This window comes from Gouania willdenowi, chromosome 17 (assembly GCF_900634775.1).
Source record: "Gouania willdenowi chromosome 17, fGouWil2.1, whole genome shotgun sequence".
In the NCBI taxonomy this organism is placed as follows: Eukaryota; Metazoa; Chordata; class Actinopteri; order Blenniiformes; family Gobiesocidae; genus Gouania; species Gouania willdenowi.
In genome coordinates this window covers 24,775,403-24,803,239 of record NC_041060.1, presented here as the reverse complement: position 1 = coordinate 24,803,239, position 27,837 = coordinate 24,775,403, and the positions used below count along the sequence as shown (strand labels likewise).

Here is a 27,837-nt window from a genome sequence, read left to right as displayed (position 1 = left end):
ATATACATAAAATACAAAATATGCAAGAAACTGACAATATCCAAGCAATACATGATAAGATATCAGTCCCAACAATTTACATTTCCTAGATTTTGTGACCAATTTATATTTGATTAGGGCAAATATTGTGTAATATTTTGAGGAAAATTAAAGGTTTTTGTAAGAATTTTGAGGTTTTTTTCAAATATTCAACATTAAAAATGATATAAACACTGGGAAATCTGTGAATACCTGCAAATATTGTTGAGTTTCATTTATCAAGTAATTCATGTTTTCTCTGTCATTTTTACTTTCTTCTGTGGGCCGAAATGGATGCTCCAAAGGGCCGGATTTCACCCCTGGGCCATGAGTTTGACACATATGATCTAAGGGAATATATTGAATTATATATGTATGAAAACACACGAGGAAAGTGTTCAGAACTTATTGTAAATATTACTAGACTTAATGCCTGCACTAACTATGGGAAAACTGCTTATGTTGGGAATTATTATATAGATGATTAGACAAGATTTTCAGTGTGATTGAGTAAAGTTTGCAGTGCTAATGTTGTGGCTGACCTGTGTGTATCTAACAGTGTGTCAGTGGAGAAGGTGGTGCAGTATGGAGGAGTGCAACCTGCTGAAGGAGAGACTTCAGGCCATAACTGTAACTGTTTCCCAATCTACGCACAAACCTCTGCTCAGACTTCACTCCGTCTGAACGCACTGAATTGTTTGTTTCTAATGGAGCAGGACAAGCATCGAGTTCAGGAGGACATCAGGAGGAAGAAGCTGCAGCTGGACCAGGAGAAGCTCAAGCTGCAACATCTGAAGGTTTGTCTCCCGTGTTTGAACACCTAACACATGTCTACGTGTCCTTCAGGGGTTTGAATTGTCCATCACTGTCTCAAAGCCACACCTCTAACCCTTGTTTCATTCAAACCTACAGAAAAAGTCTCTGAGAGAGCAGTGGCTGTTGCAGGACTACAATTCCCACAATGCACCATGCGGCTCCAAGCCCCAGAGGCTGGAGTGTGACCAACAGTACGCCAAAGCTCTGCAGATCAACATCCAGAGGTAGGACCACAGTATAAAGGAATTACCATGAAACCTGACTGTATGTTAATAGTTATAAGTATTTAGGATATGAATAAATATATACATCTTTAAGGAATCCTCCACTTGTTTTACTTTTTAGAAGATCTGTGCTAAAGAAAACACTGTATTATAGCCCATATTTATTACATTGCCAATATGTTTATGAGAGGAAAGGGGTGATCACCAGCATCAATCAATATGGTTCACACTGCGAGGGTTATGAATGTGCACCCCAAACTGGAAAATATTTGGATGAAAGATTTTCAAGATGCACCAACTCTAAAACTAAAAGTTTGACCTGATGGTGGCGCTGCAGGAAAATCACATCATCACCACAACCAATAGGGTTCACACTTTTGTGGTCAATAATGTCAGTAAATTTGAGAAGATTTGGATGAAAACTGTTCAAGATAAAAAAAATTCTAATTTAAAAGTTTGGCCTGATGGTGGAGCTAGAGAACAGGTCAAGGTTTCATTAGCAAGGGGTTATTTATGTGTTCAACAAATAAACAAAGTGCCTGATCCAAAAACATGGGCTGCGTCCCAATATTACCTCCTATCTCCTTTCCTATCCACTTTACCTAACCTCGCGGATGACATTACGGGGTTAAAGAAATGTGTTAGGAGACTTCCGATAGGAGTTAGAGAAAGGCGATCATGTTGTTTTTGACAATAAGAGGCACTTACACTAGGTGACGTAATAAATCCGACAATCGCTAAGGTGAGTGACGTCTGCCGTGGTGAAAAAAACTAAAAATTTCAGAAAATGAACTACTTTTTATGGTGATGAAGGTCCTCTGATTGAAAGTTTGGAAATAAAATATTTTTACTTGCATTAATCCAAGTGTGCAGATCTCTTTTTCACACAACAATTCTTAAAAATTAAGCTCTGGAACTTTGACAGTTTTCGTCGTGAGTGCGGTGATTCTACTTTGAAAATGAACTACTAAAAGTGTTTGTAGAACACTTTCCCCTGTGCCTCTTGCCGCTGATATAATCGCAAATATCACAAGATTTGAATGTGAATCAAAGAAAAAGAGGCTACGAGGAACAAAACTGAAGTTAAAATAACGTCACATGGTTGCTCATACTCACCTTTCACTCATAAATCAACATTAATTCAAAATAACAACATTGTAGGCATACACATGTATTCCTAGGTGAATGAATTATGTTGAATAAAACATAGTGTGGCTAAAAATGTGTCTGATCCCTTATTCTTGAACCACAGAGTTTTCTATTTTATGTCAGTTATAATCTGATAGTCTGGTTTACATATCATAATATATGGGTTTTAGATTATTTTTTAAAGTTGTTCAAGGCATATTATTGCATTGGTAACTTACATGAGTCATCGTGAGTTTCCGTGAGGGCTCGGGTGTGCGCGTCCCATTAAATGTAATTTTGCAAGGATTGTGGGTCAGCATTATCTGTTCTTCTTTGGTAAATAATGCATCATTGTTTCCTAGGCTAAAGGATGTTATAAAGGAAGCATTAAGTCTCCTTTCCTTAGCTTTTAAAGAGTTTGAACGCTCCTTATCATGGTCGCCACTTAAACACTTCCGGGGGTTAAGGAAAAGTGGATAGGAAAGGAGATAGGAGCAACTATTCGGACACAGCCTTGGTCAACAAGAATTAAAACCATTATCTAGAGCCAAATATCCCTGGCATCAGATTGACCACAAGGGTCAAATGTGTTAGATATGTGATCTGCCATCTTGAATTTCGGAAAGAATCATGGTTAATGAGGTAAGAACTGCTGTGTGTGGTCAGGATCCAGATGGAGGTGGACTCTCTGGAGAGAGAAGAAGATCTGATCTCCACCAACGAGAACTTCATCCTGAAGAGGCTGAAAACTGTAGAGAGACCTGCAGGAGACATTATCAATGTACACACACACACACACACACACACACACACACACACGCGCACACACCAGGGTTGGGGTCAATTCAATTTTTCAGTTACAATTACGCTTTCAATTACAATTCTTATACAAAAACAGTGACCAGCATTCTTTCCAATTACACTTAAATTACAATTATGTTGTATTATCAGAATGTTCTCAATTACTAAAGTTCAGTTACAATTAATCACAATTACTGAGCCTGAAATAAATAACCTAATGAAAGTTAATCTTCCTCTTGTATTAGCTTTCTGTTAGCATCTCTTATGATAACAGGTTCTAAATCAGCTGTAAAATACACTAAAAACTAATATCTATCATCTAATTTCTTTCCTATCTATTGGTTATCTTGTTAGGCTTCATAATCAATGAAAATATAGCTTTTAATATTTATGGTGTGGGCGTCTGAGCCTTTTTTTGTGTCGCTATACCCCTAGATTGATATATTTTTTTTAAATGGTAAAATGTGAGAAAGCTTGATATGAAACATATTTTAATAATTATTAACTACATATGTGTAGAACTGTACCCGTAACATGGTTCCCCAGTTTTGCGTTAATTTTATAGAATTTTCATGGCAATTACAATTACAAAGTCAATTATCTGAACTCAATTACAATTTAATTACGTTTACGACAGCAACAGATCTTTGAAATTACAGTTATAAATACGCCATAATTTTAAATAATTATCAATTACTCGATTATAATTATAACTGACCCCAGCCCTCACACACGCACACCCTGCTCTCACTGGTCTGTGTCTGTGTTGCAGGACACTCGGGACGGTTTTGTTCCTGGTAAGTTTCAACGTCTTTAATTCACCTTCCATTCACGTGTTTAATCCCAGGAGTGGAGTTTACATGTTCTCCCTCAGTGTGTGCGGGTTGACCAGGGTGTAAATGTAAACGATAAATACACACTGTTAGATACACACTCATGTTCATCTAAAAATACATTTTGTCTTGTCCCGTCTTGTCTGGTCTCAGACCCGTTTGTGATGGGTGTTGGCGTTTCCCAGAACTCTCTGCTGGGAGAGCGAGCACTAATCCGTCCGTCGGTAGAAACAAACCAACGCCGTGGGAGGAAGGAGTTCCATGACAGAAGGAGCAGTGCTCACGTTTTCAGATCTCAGGAGGTATTTACAGACTGCACTCACTCACAGCCTCTATGGTGTTACATCTGTGCCACCAGGGCCAAGACAAAACAATGCAATTGTACTAGTATTATACTGGTTTTATACTGGTTTTAAACTAAATAATACTGGTATTTTACTGGTTTATTTTAGTATTTTACTGGTATTAAACTGGTTTCCTGCTGTTATTATACTGGTTTTATACCAGTTTATATTAGTATTATACAAAGTGTTATAATGGTATTAAACTGCCTTATACTAGTTTTATAATGCGATTATAGTGATTTGTACTAGTATTATACTAGTTTTATACTGGTTTTAAACTAAATAATACTGGTATTTTACTGGTTTATTTTAGTATTTTACTGGTATTAAACTGGTTTCCTGCTGTTATTATACTGGTTTTATACCAGTTTATATTAGTATTATACAAAGTGTTATAATGGTATTACACTGCCTTATACTAGTTTTATAATGCGATTATAGTGGTTTGTACTGGTATTATACTAGTTTTATACTGGTTATAAAACTAAATTATACTGGTATTTTACTGGTTTATACTAGTATTATTATACTGGCATTAAACTGGTTTCTTGTTAGTATTATACTGGTTTTACACTGGTATTAAACTGGTTTCCTGTTGTTATTATACTGGTTTTATACCAGTTTATACTAGTATTATACAAAGTGTTATAATGGTATTAAACTGCCTTATACTAGTTTTATAATGCGATTATAGTGATTTGTACTAGTATTATACTAGTTTTATACTGGTTTTAAACTAAATAATACTGGTATTTTACTGGTTTATTTTAGTATTTTACTGGTATTAAACTGGTTTCCTGCTGTTATTATACTGGTTTTATACCAGTTTATATTAGTATTATACAAAGTGTTATAATGGTATTACACTGCCTTATACTAGTTTTATAATGCGATTATAGTGGTTTGTACTGGTATTATACTAGTTTTATACTGGTTATAAAACTAAATTATACTGGTATTTTACTGGTTTATACTAGTATTATTATACTGGCATTAAACTGGTTTCTTGTTAGTATTATACTGGTTTTACACTGGTATTAAACTGGTTTCCTGTTGTTCTTATACTGGTTTTATACCAGTTTATACTAGTATTATACAAAGTGTTATAATGGTATTAAACTGCCTTATACTAGTTTAAAATGGGATTTTAGTGGTTTGTACTAGTATTTTACTGGTTTTAAACTAAATGATACTGGTTTATACTAGTATCATACTGGTATTAAACTGGTTTCCTGCTGGTATTAAACTGGTTTATAGTAAATATGACATTATGAGGCTCTTACACTAGGTACCGTGCAATTTCAGACACTGTCTGATGACCAGAGCAGCAGCTCAGACCTGTCGTCTCATGAAGTGGAGGAGCTGCTGAGAAGCTTTGCCCGATGCCAAGCGAACAACAGATTAAATCTGAGCAGGAATGAAGAGAAGAGCAACTTTTACAGAACTAGGAGCCAAACCACTGAGACGTGTCCCAGTAAGAACACACAGGACATTCCTGGGGGTCCCCACCGCTGGACAGAAAGATCCAACAGAGAGAATGAGAAGACCATAAGGAGGAGGAGATGTAACCCTGAGCGTTCACCACACCTCTGCTACACACCGGTCCATCATACTCCTCTCTGCGTCCACCAGGAGGCGCTCTACAGCAGCAACTCACCCTTCTACCAATCACAGAACAGATACAGCCAGGTAACATCTCCATACAGAGGCTCCACCCACTATGACCGAGTGCCATCCCCCCTGTTAGCAGACGACGTTCCTTTCACCATTCTCCACTCCATCGACACCAGTGAGCCCATCACTGCCGTGTTCATGGGCTTCCACACCACGCAGGACGACGGCAGGCCTGACCGGGAGGCGGACGGCTCCATCAGAGCGGAGCTGGTTGTCATTGGCGACGAACGCGAAGGCTGTCCTTTCACAGACAAAGGAAAAGTTGTAGCAGAGAGTCTGATGGAGAAGCAGACAGGAGCAGATCGCAGAAAGAAACACAAGCAGTGCTGCTGTGTGTCCTGAATCCTCCCCTCAGCAAACTTCTCCTCATCTCCTCCTCATGTCCTCCACAGATTCTATTAGAGAGGAGTCAAAGCAATCAGTATTTAAAACTAAGAGTACCTGCATCTGGTTTGGCTACAGTGATATACATCCCTTTAGCTTCATTCAGAGGGTCAAAGTTGAAAAAGTTCTGTTTCCTCCCTCGTTTGTTATTCCACATTTTGTAAAAAGTCAGCTCCAAACGGGCGAGTTGGATTTTTGCCCCAATATGACATTATAAGGTGGAAACTCCTCCTCCTGACAATCCTGGCTCCTCCTAACCTATATAAGAATGTGAGCTCTTCCCTCTCAAACTACCTCACAGGTGAAACAAACATAGTGAAGGCAGGTTGATATTACAGTTAATGAGTTAACATCTTTTTGTTCAGTATATAGATAAACCGAAGAGCACTCACAATCAGTTTCACTTTTAGTAGCAGTTACACCGCCTTGTATCGCCTTATTGGGATGATCTGACATGTTTGTGACCCAGTGCAACGCAGTGGTTGGACAAAGCAATGGACTAGTGTCTCAAATGGAAAATTGCTGTGGTCAGACGAGGTAAAGAGGAGAAGGAAGACTGTTAATTATTTACTGCTGCTGTGATAAACCTACACAATGAAGCAGCGTGTGTGTTTATGTCCACTCCTGCATATGCATGAATGCCCAAAAAAACCGCCTGTTTTTAGGAGCGCTCTGAAAGTGACTTTTCAGAGGCTAAAAGTCCAGAAAATAGGCGAGTTTGGGAAAATAATTCCCAAATACTATGTTGTTGGGGTTCTTAGAACAAATGGAGATGGGTGAAAAAGAGCATAATAGGACACATGATGCAAGATGCAAGAACACGTCCTAAATAGTGCGTCCACAAAATATTTAACAATATTATGTCCATCCCCTTCTTGCATTTTACTGTTGATGGTGTTAATAACATTCAATGTTAAAACTGGTGAAATGTGCCCTTTAGGGATAGAAGGAAAAGATCATTTAAAAAAGTCGAGTTACGATAGGACAAGTTTGGATGAGATTAGTTAAAAAAGGATGAATCAGGATAAGTTAAGAAATTATCAAACGATTTAAGAGAATGTTTTATATGTGGTTTTTAAACATTTCCATTTCAGTGTGAACTGTTGCCGAGGGTGGGAGTTAAATGGCGTCTCAACTTACCTTCACAACATAGCTGCTAGTCACAAAGAGAGCTACGCAAGATTAATCACCGTCATGTATGACGTAAAATCCCGTTTTTCAACCTCAAATAACTTATTTCAAACAAACTTCACAGAAAAAGTAGCACTTGAACACAATGTAGGGTGAACTAATGATCACAACAGAGTTTAGGTTTGGAAAAAAATTGTGTGAGTATTTTAATTTTACAGTTTGACCCATATCCCATCTTTTATCATTGAGAAGGCGGGGATTATGGCCTATACTGCAGCCAGTCAGCAGGAGGAGCTTTAAAAATAAAAGCTTCACTCTCTGGGGAGCTTGTCCCGTCCATTGTTTTTATAATCTATGGTCGCAATGCGCCCTCAATCCATTTATCACGTTTACCTCTAGTGAATATGTATAGTAGGCGGAGCTCACAAGGGGAGCAAAAAATGGGAGGAGGACATGCAAATAAATTATGGCAGTGGAGGCAATGCAATTCATCAAATCTGGAACTGTTTGCAGTGATTGTTTTAGCACAAGAAAATAGTATGACTGATAAGCAGGTGCAAACACACGCAGAGATCAGCTGCAGTAAATGTTGACACAAAACAGCACAGATAAATAAAAAAAAGCTCTAGTTAACCTTTCTAGTATAAGAAAACAATTCAAATAAAACAATAGTCAATATTAACAGATACTGAATGAGAAAATAAACCGTGAGTAAAGTGTGTGTGAGGGAGAGAAAAAGCTGCACACATGCGGCGGTGTGTGTGTGTGGAGTCTGGTGACGCTATGGTGGAAAGAGAATGCTGTGCGCGCTATGGACGCACCGCTCCAGTGATGTTTTGAAACTCTGGTGTCGCGTTGATGGAAGAGCGTCAGGCCAGAATCAGCTGATCAGATGAGTAATTTACGCAGTGATGGCACAATGTTCACATATGAGAGTGTGATGACACAGCACTACTCAGGAGAACAGACCTGCTGTATGATGATAAGTAGATCATCTTCAGATCAATAGGATGGTTTCTGTCCAAATCTGCCTATTTTTCATGGACTGATCAGAGCAAAGTTACAGCACCTGACAGAGCAGCCACATTTAATTAGGGGGAAAAATATCATTAGGTTTTAGAGTTGTTGTTGTTCTTTTTTAAACATTTTTCTTTGTTTATTTAGTTTTCTACATAATTAAATGTTTGTGCAGCAGACAGAGAAGTCCATTTGTCTCCAATTTAATTTCCTCAAATGTCATTGTGTGCTTCTGTGCACTCACGTCTCCACAATGAATGAGCAAAACGCTCATTTGAATAGGGCGGTCTCCACCACTTCTGCACGTGCACTAATCATTGCTGCAATCTTAGTGAATTCCACCCAGCAGGTGAGGAAACTGCATCACCAAAAGATTTAGGGACACAACTGGTTTACCACCCTTTATTTCAGAACTTAGTGAATCTGCCCCTGAATGTTTTACATTGTGTCAGATTAATAAAGATGTTTGTATTATTCTGCAGTGAATCAATGACTCCTCAGTAGGGTTTCCAACTGTCCCTTAAAAAACATGAACTGATAAAGGACAGAATTGTTTCTGTACTTCTGTGAAAATAAAAAGGTCCATTAAAAGTCAGTGGTTGGGTTTCCAACCCAACTTTAAATTACCAAATTTCAGTCAATATTTGTCCTATTGGTAAAACTCCAACAGTTACTGAAAGCTAAGATGTTGCACTTCACAGCCTATATCAGACAAAAGCAACTAGGGGGACCGGGAGCAACATGCGGACCTCGGTCTAGTTCTGTGGCCCTAAAAAACACAGAATACAAGAAAAATACATAAAATGCTAGAATGATATAGGAAATGATGAAACAAAAATAAACTGAATGCTCCAAATAAAAACTAAATGACTGTATTAATGTCCAGATTAGTCATTATTCTAAATCAGACATGGGCAACTGGCGGTCCGGGGGCCACATGTGGCCCTCGGTCTAATTTTGTGCGGCCCCCAAAACTAATCCTTAAAAAATTGTATTTCAAGAATTTGGAAGGAATTTAAAGCCTGACATAATACCAAATAATTTCCAAAACATACAAATCGACAGTAAAATGGACAAAGTACACAAAAAATACACAAAGTGACTCATAAAACACACAATGACAACAAAGACAGACACAACAACCGCTTAATCAAAATGACTACAAAAACACAAAAAACTACACTTTACTGACTAGTTTCAAAAACACACAAACGGTCAACAAAAATGCAGAAAATGACAGAAATATACACATAATTACAACAAGAACGCAAAAAATAACAAAAACACACATGACTCCAAAAACACAAAATAGCTAAAAACTGGCAGAAAAAAAAAAAAAAAAACCAACACAAAAAAACCCTTTCTTCCCCTGTATTAATTCAGATCGGTCATTTTTGTGGCCCCTGCTTTGATATAGTTGCCCGTCCTTGTTCTAAATGCTGACACAAATATTGATCAAGTGGCCCTTAGATCAGATACAATTACATTATGGTGGTCCCTCATAAGATTTCCATGTCAAGTCTATTTGATTTTATTATGGTAAATTCACTCACTGGCGAGAAAAACACACAGCAGGGTGAAGAAAAGAAAGCAAATAATGGCAAATTTTAATCAAAAAAGTTCTAAAACTTTAGAGAGGATAGCCATTTACTTACCTGTGATACTAAATTTTCTCTTTCTTTTACAACATGGGGTTTAGAACGTGTGGGTCCGGGCCCAAATTTTGGTCACACAGACTCACTTTAACTGGTTCACAGACAAAACCTAAAAACCTTTATTTCTTATGTAACTGTGACCTCTCTCATATCTCTGACAGCAGAAGTTTCATTTTACAAACAAATAAATAAAAAAAATGATTTCATATACTCATGCTTTTGTTTTGTTTTTTGTTTTTCAGAAAGGAAACACTGTAGCTCACAATCAACACTAGCTTTATTCCAAAGATCATTTTCGCTCACAGCCGTACACACACAGTAAAGAGTAGGCAGTGGGAAGAGATTCACACACCTGAGGGGAAAGGTTGGCTTCATGACTACATATAAATAAATACAAACATGTGTTTATCTGCAGAATAACTCTGGACAGATCAGCCATTACACAGACTTCTATCTGGATGTGTTAAAAGCAGAAAACACAGAAAGACGGACAGACTAGAGAGTGACTGATGGGAGGACAATATAGATAAAAATCTAATGCATTTAACCATCAATATTATAACTAAATGTTCATTAAATAATAATAATAGCATATATGATAATGATCATAATTACATAAGATGGTAAAAATATATAAATATTAAATTACAATTATCACTATTATAATCATTATCTTAAAAATAAATATTCATTGTAATTGAAGATGTATCCAATAATTCCAGCCCTCTTATTACTTTATCAGCATCCCAAAATATAATTAAAAAGTGTCTAATTCTGCTTTAATAAAAATATGTTTAGATTAGATATAGTTCTTTTATCTTTACATTGTTTTATATATAGAATAACCCGTTCCTGCACATAATAAATATCTTTGATGACAGAATGACATTTCATCACAAACAAATCATCATGGAAAAACAAAATTTGTGTTTAGCATTTTTTTAAAAACCAGAATCTAAAAACAAATGAATGAATTATGTCATGGCTAAAATTAAAAAAAATAGTCATTCAAAAAGAATTTTAACTTAATCCAAACGAAAATGAAAAAACAAAATTGCATTTCTTCTCAGTGAAAATAACTGAATCTGATAGGAATAAAAAATGTACAGTGAGAATTGCAAATATCTGCTATTTTGTGTGTTTTTCTTGTCTTATACTTATAAAAGACTAACTAAAATAAATCTCATCTGATTGGTGTCCAATTTTATGGTACGGGAGGGTAGGATTTTAATCCATCAGAAGTATTCGCCATGAGGAAGGTTTAGATACCACTTAAATGGAAGTAGAAGCATTTTTAGTCAACTAAAATACTTTTAAATGTTGTCAAAGGAAATGAGATTTATACCAATTGAAACAATAATATGGTCATAATAAAATTAGGCTAATACTAAATAATTTCTTGTCAGAAGAATAAAAAACAGACTAAATACAAATAAATAAGTTTCATCCCAAAAATTGAAAACATGATTAAAAAAATACCTCTTAATTAATTAAAAATTAATCGGAAATAATTTGGTCCAATCAGCAGATAATTTTGAAGTAGGGGGTGGGACATGACGTCAAATGAGCCAATCAAGAGTAATGTCTGTGTGGGTCGTTAAAACATAATAAATACATTTAAAATTAATTGGGAGTGTTTGCTGTCGTAGTCATTATTATTCTCATTATTAATATTATTATTACTATCTTATTAGTGACATCACTAGTACATCCTGCGTGTCTTCTGATGTCAGACATCATTCGTGGATCATGATTGTCATCGTCACACCTGACTGACTGACTCCTCCTCCTCCTTCTTCTTCATCAGCTCCAGCAGAGATGGAAGCGTAATGCTGCTGTAATCGTTTACTCCTTCCTCTGATTCGCTAACAAGGAGGCCTCCCATCGCTGTGCCAGGCTGTTCTGAGGTGGAGACGGGTGGAGCTGGAAGGAGGGAGGGACACACTCAGCTAAACCACTGCAGGAAGGAAGGGGGGAGGTTTGAGGATGTAGGGACAGGGTGAGAGATGGAGGTTGAGATGGAGGAATGGTCAGAGGATCCATGTCTGTGAGACTAAAAGGCCTTGAATTGAATCATAAAAAAACATAAAAATGCACAAAAAAAACATCTTAAATATGAATTTAATGAAGATGATGATAGTGATGGTGATGATGATGATGATGATGATGATGATGATGATGATGGTGTTGATGATAGTGATGATAACGAAGAAGATGATGATGATGATGATAAGAGTTGACAACATTTGGGAAATATTATTGTGTGTGTGTGCGTGTGACATTGATATCCACCTGATGGCTGCCTGTGCAGAGTGGGCGGAGTTACAGTATTTAATGACCCTGTATCTGAAATTATCTCAGTGGCTGTGATGGAAATGTCACACTCTGTACTATGCACTACAAACTCAATGAGTATACACGGTCTACTACATATACTACAAGATTAAGATGATGAGGGTTCCCACTTAAGTATACTTCCAAGTTTCCCAAGATGCATTTGGAACCTGCAATGACAAAAACTAATTCGCTGCATGCCTTTGAAAGTTCTGAAAACATTTCAAATGAGAAAGAGACCAAGTAGAATATCAACATGTGGTCATTTGATCCATAAAATTAGTGGAAACACATTTCATGCAGACATTTCGGAGATTTTCGGAGACCCGCCATTGTGCTACTGACTAAACGTTTGGTTAACTTCAAAACAAGAGCCTTTTTTACAAAAAGTTTAAAAAACTCTTGGAAGACAAAAAGAGATGCTTTTATTTTTAAAGGGGGATGTTTGACTTTTAGCTTAAAGCTGGTCCCAGGACCTTTTTACATCCCGGTCGCAATGCATCGTGGGACAGTTGAGTATGACTTGTGTGCTCACCCTGCTTACTTAAAAAATGTCCTGATACTGTATAGTATACATCCGTGTATTTCTCATATACTCAATCCTTTCATACTTCCTTATGTCAACGCACTAGAATCAATGCTCATTTTGACTTCAAACTTAGTGTGAGTAATAGTATGACATTTCCAACACAGCCTGTGTCTTTGTATACAGATGACACAACTGTGTGTGTGTGTGTGTGTGCGTGTGTGTATATTCTGGCACCTTGTGGTCACATGACAAAGTGGATCGGTCCATTTTGCGGGTCCTGGAGGGCGATGACGGAGAGGAGACACATCTGTCAGGAACCTCCAGCACTGAAACAAAGTGGAAAGATGTTGAATCATTAGGAGTAACACAGACAGTGTTTTCATAAAGGATGAACTCTAACCTGATATTTAACATTTATCTAAATATGTAGCGTTTATTGACTTCTATACGGGTGTGATGAGTTTACAAGGTTTTTGTTTTACTTTTTTATGCTTTACTTTTAGTGATAATCAAATCTCATTTAATGTAAACTCATCTCTCAACGTTTAATCTCTTGGGACCTCATTTCATATTATCAATCTCTTCTGAGATCGTCTCATCTTGTTTAATCTTGACTATTCTCGATTTACAATATCTTTTACAATATATTTTATCGAATATATTCTCATGTTGCCTTGTTGTGCATTGAATTCCATCTCATCTTGTCTCATCTAATCTCATGTTATCTAATCTTCTCTTGTTTTATGTCTGTTTTATCTCGTCAAATCTCATCTTGTTCTTTCTCATTTGATCTTGTCTCTTGACATCTGATTTGATCTTGACTCGCTTTATGTCATATTATCTCATTTTGTTTCATCTCTACTTCAGTCTAATTTCATCTAATCCATCTTAACTCGTCTCATCTCCTCTCGTCTCCTCTCATCTCGATGAATCATGTCTAAACGTCTCAGCTCTTCTCATATCGCCTGATTTCATCTAATACTATCTTAGGCTACGTTCACACTGCAGGCAAATGCGACCCAAATCCGATCTTTGTGTCCACATACGACGTGTATCAGATCTTTTAAAGACATTCTCAACAGCACAATTTCGATTTTTTTCAAATCCGACCCAGGTCACTTTCCTGTGTGGTTCTAAATCTGATACGTGTCCAATTTTTTGCAATGTGACTGCAGTCTGGACGGCTGAGGCGCTTTCTATCCGACTCCCACGTCATCTCCATGCAAAAAGGTCCTCATTCTGATTCCCAGTAAAGGCTCCGTGGAAAAACAATCACACTGCAAATGGCTGGAGTGATAAACCTGGCTCTCTCCTTAAAGTTATGAAGTGCTGACTTCTGCTGGAAACACACAGTCCTACACTGGACGCCTCCATGTTTACTTCTGTAAACACCGTACGTGGCGGCGGCGTCATGCGTCACGTAGGACCTCTTCTGCACATGCGCGTCATTTCAGGATCGCATTCCGTTCACACTCCAAACTGATTGAAGACACATTAAATATGTAATTTGAACAATCACACAAAAAAAAAAAAAAATCAGAATTGTGCATTAAGACCTGCAGTGTGAACAAGTGTTATCTCATCTTGTCTTTTCCCATATTGTCTTAACTTATCACATCTCATACAACAGTTAGTTCTCAACAAGTAATTTGATTGGACAACAGACAGTCCAAGAGTGCTGATATATAGAGTAACAGCAGCACCGGGACTGCTTATGGATCATATCACTCCGCTGTACAGCTGATCTAAATACTGTTGATTACCGTTAAAGCAGAACACTGTGTGCTCTCCACGTGTGGAACTATTTTTGTTGACGAAGCCAAATGATTACATAAACAAACAAATCTTAATCTCTTGTCACTTCTTATTATTGTGCATGTAGAACTGTTGTATAAAAGCAATATCACACTCGAGTTCATGCTGTTGTTCAGAAACATCAACACTGGTGTGAATATCTCTGAGCCTCGTGCCTACGACCAAATTACACCAATGCTGATATTTCATAATTAACTCTTTAATTATCATCTTATCTAATCTAATCTAATGTTGTCTAATATTGTCTGGTCAATCTCATCTCATCTTCCTCATATCATCTCATTTAATCTCATCTCATACCTTGCCTGTTAGATCCCACTCACTTACAGTAGAAAGGATGCAGAGAGCATCATAAGGCCTATATCTATCGCTGTGTTGAGTCAGTATATTTAAACATTTATCATTCCCACCAACCGTTGTAAGTAATGTTGTCATTGAGGCCTGGGGACACCAGTATGGTATTGAATCTCTCTCTGCCTCTCCTCCACTGCTCCTCCCTCTGCCTCCTCCACTCCTCCTCTCTCTGCTTCACCATCCTGATCTCCTGCTCGACCAGTGACTGGCTGCTGAGTGAGCGCAGCTTGAAGAAGGGGTTGGAGGTGAAGGTGCTCTCCTGGGTCTGGGCTGGCATCAGGCTGGAGCTCAGGCAAAACTCAGAGGCACTGCGGATGATCAGGTTGGAGGTTTCCACCACAATCACGTTAGTAGAGGGTGCCACACCCTGGTCTGCGGACCAATCCGAGAGGCCGCTGATGGCTGAAGAGACCAGGCGGTTCCTGGAGGTGGAGCCAGAGGAGTCGGGCTCCAGGATGATGACGTTGTTGGCTGTCATTTCATGGTAAATGGATCGAGGGAGGGTGGAGGAGGGAGAAGGGAACGGGGACACCGACAGGGTGGGAGTGCGACAGGCTGGAGGTCTGGGTGGAGATCGTCCAGTCTGAAGGATGGAAGGTCTGTGTCAGAGGAACAAGAAACACACATTAGAGCTCCTTCCTACAAAACACTAAGAAATTAAATCTAAAGAGATCAGAGAAGCAATGACCTAGTCGCAAAATTCCTATTTTTTTTTAGTGTGATAGTGTTTCAACCAACTTTGGATGGAGAAGTATGGTGGCCCAGAAGGGCCACCCATTACAAAACACCAACAAAAGACACAACATGCCAACAAAAGCCACAAGAAGTCACTTGGCGTGTTGCAACAGAAGCAGCTCTTAATGTAGCTATAGTTGCTGTGGCAACAGACTAGGGTGTTCACACCTAAATACTCGTGTTGTAGCAGATGGATGTGTGAGCATGTTTACTATAACACATACTGTACCAGCAGCTAAACACACATCAACAACAGCACCAACACTGTTCATACACAGAGAATCAGAGCAGCCGTGTGGTATCAGGACATCTCTAGTCAGTCATTGTAAAAACATTACTAGAGATGGGAGATATTATCAGCCCACCAATATTATCAGCGATATATACACTGACCCCCTCCCCACCGCCCTAATTTTAGACCATGTTATATACTGTATATCTCCACGAAAATAACAGGTTAAAGCTACCTTTAACGTGATGCCTCACTGGATGTAAATTAGAATACTTATATTCAACTTTAGCTATGGAAAAATCCATACTCTTTTTGTAATATGTTGTCTCAAACAGCATCACATATCAGTTTTTTGATATCAGTGAAAAAACTAAATACCAATGTCAACCGATTTTATCAGTAAATATCAGAAATAGAATTTAGAATAGAATATCTGCTTATTGGATATCAGCAAAGTCTACTAACCATTGCTGATGATAACGACATTAATACGTTACTCTTATGCTGTTAGGTATTGAAAGTTCCTGCAGAACAGGGCCTGGAGGCGTCGGAGCATCGATCAGCGGCTCCATTACCTTGGTAGACTCAGGCCCTGAGAAATCTTCTCCCTCTCCTTGCGATGGCGCTCTTCCCTCTCTAGTGTCAGGCGGATCTCTTTCTCCACAGAAGTCTCGGGATCCTCCACAGAGCTTCGGAACGACGAGTCGTCCAGCCCGGAGTCCTCTGAGCTTGGGGACAGGGTGGAGCATAGAGGAGGCTCCCTTCTGACGGGTGGAGGGATTTCCCTGGAGAAGGACAAGAGAATGCACACAAGAACCTGTTAAATATCCATTAATGGAGTAGAGTAGGGGACTGGTCGGGAACAACAAGTGCTGGATAAGAATAAGTCTTGGAAAATTACGTGCCCAATAATGGGTGGGTCATTCTCTGTACACGTTGCTGTGGGGATCTGATACAATCCTTTCATTTACCCGATGACATCGTATTGGAAAGATATGGATTTTGATCTTACTGACCTACATTAGTCAACTGATTAAGCCTGCTTGCATCGGGCACTCTCTGACAGATACAGTAAATTCATTAATTAATGTTTTCTGTGGTGACGTAGAGAGCCTCAGTCATGTAAAATACAAATGTTTTCAACCTTATGATGTATTTTTTATTTATTTATTTATTTATTTATTCAGTTTATTTCCGACATGGTTACATTCACTTTTTTTTTTTTTTTTTTTCTTTTTTGTACATGCCGAAAAAGGAGACGAGAGAAGCAGTTTGCTTATCCGGGTCCCGTCCCCTGTTTTACCATCGCAAATTTACATGGGTTTACATGTCTCTCTGGTCAAAACATTCTTGATTTCTTCTGAACGTCCTTTTTTGTGTATTCTCATCTGTTGTCAGTGTTGTCCTCCTCTATCTTTGTTCGTGTTGGCCTTGTTCCCTGCCAGACGTTGTTAGCATTCCTCCAGTTCAAGAATAGTTCCTCTTTCGAAGGTGTTTGGAAGGTTCTTCCCTTTTCATCCACAATGTCACCTTGTTTTGTCTCTACATCAAGGGTAATCCAGATCCATGTAGGGTGAGCTGTATGAACCAGAGATGTCCCAATATAGCTTTTTCACTTCCGATATGATGCCGATACCGATATCGATCCAATGCTATATCAGCATCAATCATACATACTTCTATTACTTATTTTGTAGTGTGGAATGTTAGAAAAGGCTTGATCAAGTGATGTTATTCAAACAGAGAACAATAGTCAACAATTCAAGTTTACGTCAGTTATTTTTTACTGTCAGTATATGGTGGGAACAACTGTGGGCGGGGACAAAAACATCAAAAACTTATCGAAGCGCTTATATTGGAGATTAAAATCTGATATTTGTTTTCTGGCTGATATCGGACCGATATCTGATATCAATAACGGATCGGGACACCCCTAACATGAACGCAGAATCAGAGCCACAGACTGCACCCAAAATGAGGCGGATACGTGAATAAAACACGTCTTTGCCTTATTAAAACGCAACTTACATTCACTCATCGTCATTGAAAACAAACAGCAAACTAATCGATATTTTGCCTGCAGTAGTTGCTTTTGAGTCAGTCTCTACTTTCTCTGACATTTTATCATCTTTGTTGTTTTGAGTTTTTGGTCTAATTTTGTAAATAAACTGTGTCATTTGTTTTGTTTTTTTTTTAAATGAATTTGTGTTTTTTGTACGTTTTATGTGTTTTAATTTTAGTTTTGTAGTTTTTTGCTTTTGTTTTGTTTATTTTTTCCTTTTACTGCACTTTGTGTATATTTTTTTTCATCATTTTGTAGCTATTTGTCACAATTTGTCTTGGGGGCTTTGGTTTGATGCTGTGGTTATTTTGTCTTTATTGTAATTTTGATGTTTGGTTTGTGACTGATTTGCTGTTGTATTGTGTCTTTCTGGGGTTTTTATTGTTATCTTGAAGTTATTTTGTCTCTTTTTAGTGTCGTTTTTGTCAATTGGTGTCATTTAGTTTTTTTCACCAGCAGTTTTCCTCATGTTTCACTGCAACATTATACAGACTGTGTCTCTGAATGAGCCCAGTGTTGATTACTTTATGGAAATTGTAACTAATCAATGCTCAACTACCAGTGACACAGTGATTGGTCCAAAATGCAGGAACATTGCAGCAATGTACAAAGGAAGGCACAGATGTCTTGTTCTAACAGTGATGGAGCCTCAGCAGCGGAGCAAAAGAGCCTTGCGTCAATCGAGAGCCAAATGTTTGACAACTTCTGACTTAAACTAAAACATTCAGCCCATCGAGTGTCCTACCTGTGTTTGAGTCGTGGGCTACGAGTTGGGGGATACAGGGAGGAGTGAGTTCCCTGGAAGCTGGTTTGAGGTGTGGTTACTGGTTTGGGGACGGGGTGATTCTTGACCTCCTCCTCCATTTTTTTCCACTGTTGACGAGCGACCAGGAAGTCCACATGCTCAGTGAAGACATTTCCATTGTTTGTCTGCTCCTGCACATGGCAATCATCAGGAACCTGAAGAGAACATTCATATTTAAAGTAACCCTTCATAAGTCCTGAAACATTGTGGTGAAACATTGTGTGGAACTACGGCTTTGAATGAACTGATTATCTCATAACTATGACTTTTCATCCCATAACTCCTAACTCCCCTAAACCTAACTCTAACCCTAAAAAATGTTGCGATATTGGGTTATAACCTAACCCTAAATCTAACCCTAAACCTAACCTTAAAATGCATACTTTGGTAACCGCACCAATAGCACCGGGGGATGTCTGTACTGCAACCGTACCAATAGACATTTTACTTTTTAAATGCCTCTATAATAAAAGTCATCATACCTGTTTTTCTGTGTCCATCTTGTTTGAGCAGAAGCTTTCTAAAGGTTGAAGGTCTATCCCGGTCTCCATCTGTTCCTCGTCCTCCTCCCGACCCATGGTCCTCTCACTCAACTTCTGATCTTCTTCTTCTCCTCTCACCTTCTCCTCCTCTTCTTCCAGGTAATCTTCTTGTCTTCCAGTGTTGTTAGTACACACTACTTCCTCTCCCTCGTCCTGGCTCCTGGAGTCACTGTCCGAGTCCACCATGGTGAGTTTAGCTTGGTGACAGTCACTCAGGTCTTCGGTTTGGTGGAATATGTTGCTCCAGGGCTCATAGGAGGAGTCTGAAGTGTCACATTTAAGCTCTGATGGAGCTTCACTGACTAACAGCACATTGGAGAGAACATCTTTGTTCTTTTCTACTTTCAGCCCTTCTTTTTTCCAAGCTTCTTCTTCTTCCGCCTCTCTGTCTTCAGTGTTTCCCTCCTTTTCCTCATTTTCTTTTGCCTTTCCAATATCAAACACAATGTAATCGCATCTCTCTTCTTCACACTTTGCGTCCTCTTCTTCTTCTTTTCTAACTTCTGAACGATGAGCATCTTCCTCGTCATTGTCGTTAAAGCAGAACGGGCCGTCGTTCTCCAGCTCTGCTAGTTGAACGGATGAACTGGTCTCCATGGTGTCCACATCCAATGGTTGTCGAGGGGAGGGGGGGTCAACTCCGCTCTCGTTGCCGTGGTTACCAAGGGTTAGCTGAGGTGTAGCTCTCCTCAGGCCGGCGGTAACTCTCTGTGAGGGTCACACATATAAAACAAATGCATTTGAACTCGTAATAGTTACGTCAACTGTGTTTTATGTTTTTCTATTAAACAAAGTTGTGCAAATTCATCAATAATAAAATATTCAAAGTACTTTCTGAACACTTTGATTCAGAACATTCTGGGATATAAACTGAGATGATATTCTAGTGATTTCCAGGAGGAAAATTCCCCACAGAGGCATGCAGACGGCACGGGTCTCGCTAAAGAGTAGCATAGTTATGTGTGAAAAGAAGCAGTGGTCTTCAACTGTTAATGTTTTGGCATAGATATCATATAGGAACATATATAATTGGCAGGTTTGGTAATTGGCCTTTGCTCGGAAGGGGACAAAACAGCTGCCTTTTTACTGGAGACACACAGCTGCCAGTTTCTGTCCATGTAAATAAACAGGAACACCAACGCAACCATCTCATTGAAGCACAATTCTGTCACATTTAAAAACATGACAGACTTGCAGTGTGACAGAACCGTGTAACAGCTTTCCTGAATAAATTCACAGTCAGAGATTTAAAAATATGTTTTCATTCACTTTACATGCATGCAGAGAATGATGAATTTAAAATCATTAAATAATTTGTTGGGACTCGTCGAGTACTTTGTCAGTTTTTTGTTGTTGTTTTGGTTTTATGTTTTTACTTTAATTGTTTGACTTGCAATAAAAAAATAAACAAAAAAATAATAAATAATATTTGGGTTAAGAACCAACATTTCACAAGTAATAAATATAATTTAAGAAAAAGAAAAAAGTTGCGACTCCAGTGTAAAATCTTGGCTTTTCTACATTTGAATATTAGATAAATAGCCTCTAACACACAACGACAACCACAAATCAGTTCATTTTCCTCTGAATTTTTGACACAACAAGGATTCATGGGACAATCTATAGATCCTGTGGCAGCCGGGGGCTAAACACTGGTAAAACAGCAGTTGTCATGGTTTTATTCAGTTTTAGCAGCACCGTTAATGCACTGTAATCTATGGAATGAACTGCTGACTGGTCAATTAAAAGGAAAAAAACAATGTTCATTGCTGGAGGGCTTGGGAAGCTGCTGCACAGCAAACTTTCAGAAAGTTGACCAAAAGGACAAAGTGTGGGAGGAAAAAAAGTGCAAAGCTGCAAATTAAACCAGCTGAGATATTTGTTTGATCAGCTTTGCAGCAGACAACATCAGTAGATTAATTTCCACAGCGTTGCCGCCTCCACTGTGCATGTGTGGGTTTGCAGATTATTATTGGCAGTTGCTATTGCTGGCATGTGTCGGTGACAGGAGGGAGGAGGGTTGCCATGGCAACCTCCAGCAGAGAAATGCAGAGGCATAGTCTTAAGACGAGCTCCCAGTGAGTCACATGGCAAGGAGGCAGATCACACAAAACAACACATAATCAAAGGAGTCATGGGTTATAATTAGATCTAATTTAATCAGAGCAGAGAGAAAACACTGAAACACATCTGTAGGGTTAGATAATGTTTCAGCTTTAATAGTAAAGCAGGGATGATAAGAAGGAATAGGTGACAAAGGGAGAAACAGGAGGGTCCCAAATGAATAGAACCAGAAGGATTCTGTCATTTTTTAAAGGCTGTAAGTGTAGTTTTAACTCTTTCACATCGTACATACATAAGCAGATGTGTAAACATGCATCAGTAAACATCTATACATATACTTAAAGGCACACAGCGGACTTTTTGATCTAAAGAGTTGACGCATATGAGTGGGTTTCCCTCTTTAAAAACCGACTATGTAAGTTTGGAGAAGACGGACCGTCTTTGGCCAGGTCATGTGACCTGGTGAATGCCTGGAGAACGTTTCACTTTATGGCAGTCACGTGACCAAAGGCTCGGACATACATAGTTCCCACATGACGTCACAACATACGAGCATTTCCCGACCCGGTGCCATTGCTGTGGGCAGCTGGTAATTTTGTGTTGGGTTAATGGTGCACTAATCGCCGATAGTTCAGTTAAACGTGGATTCTTTAGTAAGGGAAGTCAGCAAGTCAGATCCGTAACTTGGGGATAAGGATTGGCTCGCAGGGCTTGGTTGGTCAGGCTTGCGCCGCGGCTACAGTCTATGGGCTGGAGGAGCAGCCGCCACTGCCGCATTCTTCTCCCAGCCGCCGGAGACCCGGTGCCCGGCCCGCCTCGCGGCGTCGGTGGCGCTCCCCCCCACTCCCTGGCCTCGCCGCTGTCGTTGGCCCCCTTCATAACTTTTATTGATGCCCTTGATGCAGGCAGAGGAGGGCGGCGGCGGTGGCTTCTCTCCCAGCAGCGGCGCGAGCCCAGCCTTGCTTCGCATCCCATCCTGATCATCCCAGCCCTTAGAGCCAATCCTTATCCCGAAGTTACGGATCAACTGCTGTCTGCATACACAATCAAAAGATAAGGGAGGCTGGCCCCACTGACTGACTATGGATTTTTGCGACAGTGCTGCGGCACTTGTGGCCACTAGGGGCGTTTGCGTGAAAGCTACTGGTCTAGCGGCCCTAGTGGCCAAAAGTTACACAGTGTGCCTTTAAAAAAGACAGACTGTAGGTGCATGAACTTCTAATGTGCATGCCTATACCTTCATTGATATGACTATTGTACATGTACAGCTACATATACACACATTTGTGTAAACATACATTCATGTGCACATACCCATTCATACCGACATACATATGTCGTAGACACACGTACATATATGCACATATGCATACAAGTGTATACCTATTAATACACCCACACAGTTCATACATACTTAACAACACACACGTGTAAGAATGCATATACATAGAGTATACTCTGTATATGTGATACATACTGTATATATCTACATATACACACCCACAATTATATGTACATAGATAAAAAAAATAAACAAAAAATCACAATATTCAATAAACCACTAAAATACAGTAGAACAGATTTATAAAATACAACCAATGGATATGGAGTCATTAGAATATTGAAGAAAAAAAAGCTTACATAATAATGCAAGAATACTAGTATAGTATACATAACTTACAGTAGGGGCCCAATAACATGGTTTGTACCCAGGGCCCAAAATGTGGTGTTCCGCCCCTGATGACAGATATGTGATGACACTAATAGATAAAGTGTGAAGTTATTATTAAGAGTCGAGGTGATGATGATGTGTTTTATTGTGCCTTATATGTACAGATCTATTATGTACTCACAAAGCTATCTTTACGTGTGCATAATGAGTTGTGTTTGGTCTCATTAGTCACATGTCTATGGTTGGCAGGATCGACATAGGTTGAAACCAGCTACGGTCAAATGAGTTCATATTCAAACCAGTTAAAGATTCCAGTGTCAAAAACAGGATCAGCAGCATTCCATAACCGGAGTCTTTCCTCTTTTCCACTGATTGCATAAGTTTGTGAGAGTTGTTCAGGATTACAGGCTAACCCCAGGCCTCTTCTCCTGAATGTTAATAAGAGACGCACATATTAAACAGTGCTTAATCAGACGCTCGCACATCTGTGGACAGGATTACTGAGCAGATGTAGTCATCATGAATCACACTGAAGCCATCACTGATGGGGATGAGACACCCCCAGCATTTACAGGAAGAAATGTAAATCACATACCAACAAATCCAATAACCCACACCTTTGATCTTCAACAGCTGGTAGCTGATTAAAAAAAGAAAATGTTTTTTTTTGCTACAGTTTTAAGCATAACAATTAGAAGGTTAATCTGTCATAATCTATAGATAAATATGTCATTTTTTTCTTTATTGTTCCTTGGTGAACTTTTGTCATTTCTAATGAGGCTGGCACAGAAAAAAGTTCATGAAACTTAAGAACAATCAATGTCAAACAAAGTAAAGTGCAACAGTTGTTGACGAATAACATATAGGACTCTATTCTCCCATGCGCGTAAGTCTAAAAAGCTGCACGGCTTCGCTGTTTTTGGCTGTGCGCTATTCTCCCCTGTACCTAAGTCAGTCACTGCGTGCCTCCATCCCAGTTATACACTCTGGGTGGACCGATCCTGAAATGTGGGCGTTCCCATTTAAATCTGGCTTCACGCATATTCTCCCGTTTGCGCTTCTGAACCTGTAATAACTAGAAGTATGGAGTTAGTTACACACCTGTAATTAGGGATGTCCCGATCCACCTTTTCACTTCCAATATGATACCGGTATTACAGTCTTGCATATCGGCCGATACCGATATTGAGCCGATACGATATCAGCACAAATCATACATACTTTTATTACTTATTTTGTAGTGTGAAATGTTAGAAAAGGCTTGATCAAGTGATGTTACGCAAACAGAGAACAATAGTCAGCAACAGTAGGTTACTTTGTTGGAATGTGAACCACAGTCTATCTGTGAACTTACTGTATGTATAGAAGTGCTGGAGCGGAACATTTTATCGGACAGCTTATATCGGTGATTTTAGATGCAGTCCGATAAAATACGATATTGGTTTTCTGGCTGATATCGGACCGATATCTGATATCAATATCGGATCGGGACACCTCTACCCATAATATTGCGGCAGAGATTCCCAGAAAGTAACACTGTCACGCCAAAGGATTGTTCACATTTTCCAGTTCTAAACGGGACAAAATGTGTTACATTTAATTACATTTTATCTGTGCCGTCCTCTCCTCGTCCTGGAAGGGGGTGCGTCGCAGAGCTGATCAGCTGTTGGTGTGCAGCGGTGCATGCGTCACATGCTGCAGCTCGTTACAATGAAATGTTAACACTGTGTACAACTTAAAGTTACAGTTTGATCCACAACAAGAGTAAATAAGTGAAACATTGATGACAGATGATGATGACGACGACTAATGAACGCTGATCATTTCTGAATGCAGGAATAGGTAAGGAAGAGGTTAATAAAATGAGGCTTTCCACACAAACAAACGTTAATCTAGCATTAATATGAGGAGAAAGAGAGAGATTTAACAGTGGCTCAGACAGAAAAATGTGTCCGATTTTCACCCTGCAATAATCTGATCAAATCAACCTGTTACATTGTTTATCGACAAAGGTATTTTAAATTAAAATTAGAAACGGATGTAAATGACATTTACAAGCATTAAGAAAACTCCATCTTCCGTGATTTTTAGACGGCCCAAATATAATGACATCATGGCCCAGTCCGCATCATTTGCTTCAGACCGCCTTCATTCAAATGGTGGGCGTGTCAAGAGCCTAGACCGCAGAACACGCGTAGGAGAGAGGCGCGTAACTGCAGGCGCGTAAAAAAGCGCTGAAGTCCAGGCGAGAGAATAGGGCCCATATAGAATAGATACAGTTTGTCGCTGTCGCTTGCTACAGACTTATCAAGAATAGATCTGTTCCTGTCCTTCGCTAGAGATGTATAAAGAATAGACCTTTGCTACATACTTATGAGGAATAGATCTGCTTCTGTCCTTTGTTACAGACATATAAAGAATAGATCTGGTCATGTCCTTTGTTAAAAAAGGAAAAATAATAAATAGATCTGTTCTCGTCTTTTGCCCGATCAAAGGGTAAAGGGGTGAAGCTACGTTATTGAGCCAACTTATAGTTTCAAATTGTCTAATCAGACTTCTATAGACATAAGAATTTTGCAATGTGCACATTTTTTAAATAATAGTATAATAATGGTAATAATGCATTGGATTCATTTCATATACATTGATATGCATTATTATTTTACTCCACACACAGTGATGGTAAGCTACTGTTATCTATACTATACTATAGCTTACTGCGCCATCGGTCCCTCCGTCCACAACCAACACTCACTTTATGTGAAATTAAATAAATCAGTTGACAAATATCAGGCTCTAATTTAATTCATCATTAAGACTTGTTTTTTCATGATGAGAGCATCCCTGATGCAGACCTCCTCTCTCTCTCAGCCCGGCCTGTTTGGGCCCGCGGGCCGCACATTGCCGCGCTGGCTTCTTTACCTGCTCTGCAGTGATGGATGCATCTTGACTCAGTATCTCCGTCTGCTGCTCTTCTGTCCTCCGTCATGTAACGCACGCATGCACAGAGTGTCTGTTGCACGCAGCCACATGCAGCGCGCGCACGCGTCACCTACCAGCAGCCTCCAGCACAGCAGCCACAGCGATATCATCTCCAGGCGCGCACACCGCTGTCCGCGTCCCCCCGACGACTGCATGCGTGCGTGACGGCGTGCGCGTGCGTAGGGGGGGAGAGAGAGGGAAGGGGGAAATGGAAAAAAATAAAAAATCGACCTCGTTACCGTGAAGTGGAGCAGAAGAGATGAACGCGTATTGGCAGCTGTGTGGACGAGCAGCATCCGGACGGCGCGTGTGAGCGCGCATCATCATCATCATCACCTCGACTCTTAATAATAACTTCACACGTTATCTATTAGTGTTATCACATATCTGTCATCAGGGGCGGAACACCACATTTTGGGCCCTGGGTACAAACCATGTTATTGGGCCCCTACTGTAAGTTATGTATACTATACTAGTATTCTTGCATGATTATGTAAGCTTTTTTTTAATGACTCCATATCCATTGGTTGTATTTCATAAATCTGTTCCACTGTATTTTAGTGGTTTATTGAATATTGTGTTTGTGATTTACTTTTGCTACAATTTAGTGGCTGATTTTTAATTTTTTTATCTGGTTAATAAAAGGTAATATAGAATGATTAGAATCCCGGGGACACTCTGGCCACCTACTTAAGAGTTGGTGGCAGCAAAATCAATTTTATTTCCAAATTTAGATTTGACGTGCAAAAGGAATTTTCCAGTATTTAAATGCACGAGAGTGCACGAAGTTCATTTCAATTGAAATAATATGTTGCCTAAAAAAAGATGTGTGTTTTAAAGCTCACCTCTAAAGAAGTGAGCAACCAGTTGCTTTCCCTTTATTTGTCCCCGAGGGACAATTCAGTTTCAGTTACACCTCGACCAAGAAACATGAGAGACAATAACATATTCCATGGGGCACAGGTATGGGAGTACTGGGGAGCAGCCACAAAAGCAGCGCTTCATTTCTTCATTTCACCTTTGACCTTAGGTAAGATCTTTCACCTTCTCTCCCTCTCCTTTCTTTCCTTGCGTTTTTGACGAGGAAAGAAAAACACGAGTAAAGACGTGGTTTCCTGCTGCTGTTTATCTCCCGCCCATTGTCACATCCACAGATCAGACTACCTGGCACAGCGCAGCAGCAGAAGCACATGCAGGTTGTACCATTTGCACTGTTTTAAAGGGCGTGGTAGCTAGGGCCCTGATGCAGCATGAATAATAGTTAAATAGTTATATAGTTTAATAATATAAAAATGCATTTTCGTACATACTGTAATGATCATTGAATTCATTATGTGTTGTGTTCACTGTGCAGGGACAGCCGAGCCACAAGGTGGCAGGACAGAGTTGGGTGTGTGGCTGCGAGTTAGTCGAGTGTGTTAGTTGGCTACTGTGTGGACATTAGTGGCGTGGGTTACGGCCATAACAGTAGCCCTGTTGCAGTTGTGTTCAAGCCTGTAAGCCAAATAAAGCCCGTTTGGTTCAACCTGACCCGTCCGGTGATTATTAGAATAAGCGGACGTTACACTGGTGTCAGAAGTGGGATCAAAACCGGATCGACGCAAGATGCTAACCACTAGCTCAAGCTACCCACGACAGAACAACCCTCCACCGACCAGGACACACAGCGGCCCGGTATGTCTACCA

General features: G+C 39.5%; 2 protein-coding genes across 5 annotated transcripts; one reads left to right on the top strand and one right to left on the bottom strand.

The window, feature by feature from the left end:
• The first annotated feature begins 576 nt into the window (after nucleotides 1-576).
• Nucleotides 577-6,409, top strand: LOC114478719 (palmdelphin-like). Its single transcript, XM_028471902.1, has 7 exons — nucleotides 577-648; nucleotides 735-815; nucleotides 931-1,058; nucleotides 2,853-2,967; nucleotides 3,760-3,784; nucleotides 3,974-4,122; nucleotides 5,470-6,409. Exons 1-7 carry the CDS (start codon nucleotides 604-606, stop codon nucleotides 6,178-6,180), a joined length of 1,254 nt encoding a protein of 417 aa, XP_028327703.1. The 5' UTR covers nucleotides 577-603; the 3' UTR covers nucleotides 6,181-6,409.
• A 3,875-nt stretch (nucleotides 6,410-10,284) lies between these two features.
• Nucleotides 10,285-26,512, bottom strand: LOC114478715 (FK506-binding protein 5-like). 4 transcript variants are annotated; one of them, XM_028471889.1, is made up of 8 exons: nucleotides 26,092-26,352; nucleotides 24,774-24,864; nucleotides 19,374-20,141; nucleotides 18,832-19,046; nucleotides 16,600-16,809; nucleotides 15,118-15,656; nucleotides 13,123-13,214; nucleotides 10,285-11,948 (listed from the first exon to the last, which is right to left on the bottom strand). In XM_028471889.1, exons 3-8 carry the CDS (start codon nucleotides 20,028-20,030, stop codon nucleotides 11,871-11,873), a joined length of 1,791 nt encoding a protein of 596 aa, XP_028327690.1. In that variant the 5' UTR covers nucleotides 20,031-20,141; nucleotides 24,774-24,864; nucleotides 26,092-26,352; the 3' UTR covers nucleotides 10,285-11,870. The 4 variants fall into 4 exon arrangements, with proteins under 4 accessions (XP_028327690.1, XP_028327689.1, XP_028327688.1 ...); XM_028471888.1 differs by lacking the exons at nucleotides 24,774-24,864; nucleotides 26,092-26,352 and adding an exon at nucleotides 26,391-26,512; XM_028471887.1 differs by lacking the exon at nucleotides 24,774-24,864 and having other exon boundaries at nucleotides 26,226-26,369.
• Between the last annotated feature and the right edge of the window lie 1,325 nt (nucleotides 26,513-27,837).

Bases quoted from the DNA above. Each gene is read 5' to 3' on its own strand.
- LOC114478715 (XM_028471887.1), bottom strand. From the start codon at position 26,306: ATGCAGTCGTCGGGGGGACGCGGACAGCGGTGTGCGCGCCTGGAGATG. The intron at 16,810-18,831 runs GTAGGACACTCG...GTCCTTCTCCAG, and splicing joins AGCCCACGACTCAAACACAG to GGAAATCCCTCCACCCGTCA. The intron at 13,215-15,117 runs GTTGGTGGGAAT...ACTTTGTTTCAG, and splicing joins TGACAACATTACTTACAACG to TGCTGGAGGTTCCTGACAGA.
- LOC114478719 (XM_028471902.1), top strand. From the start codon at position 604: ATGGAGGAGTGCAACCTGCTGAAGGAGAGACTTCAGGCCATAACT. The intron at 1,059-2,852 runs GTAGGACCACAG...GTGTGTGGTCAG, and splicing joins CTGCAGATCAACATCCAGAG to GATCCAGATGGAGGTGGACT. The intron at 3,785-3,973 runs GTAAGTTTCAAC...GTCTGGTCTCAG, and splicing joins TCGGGACGGTTTTGTTCCTG to ACCCGTTTGTGATGGGTGTT.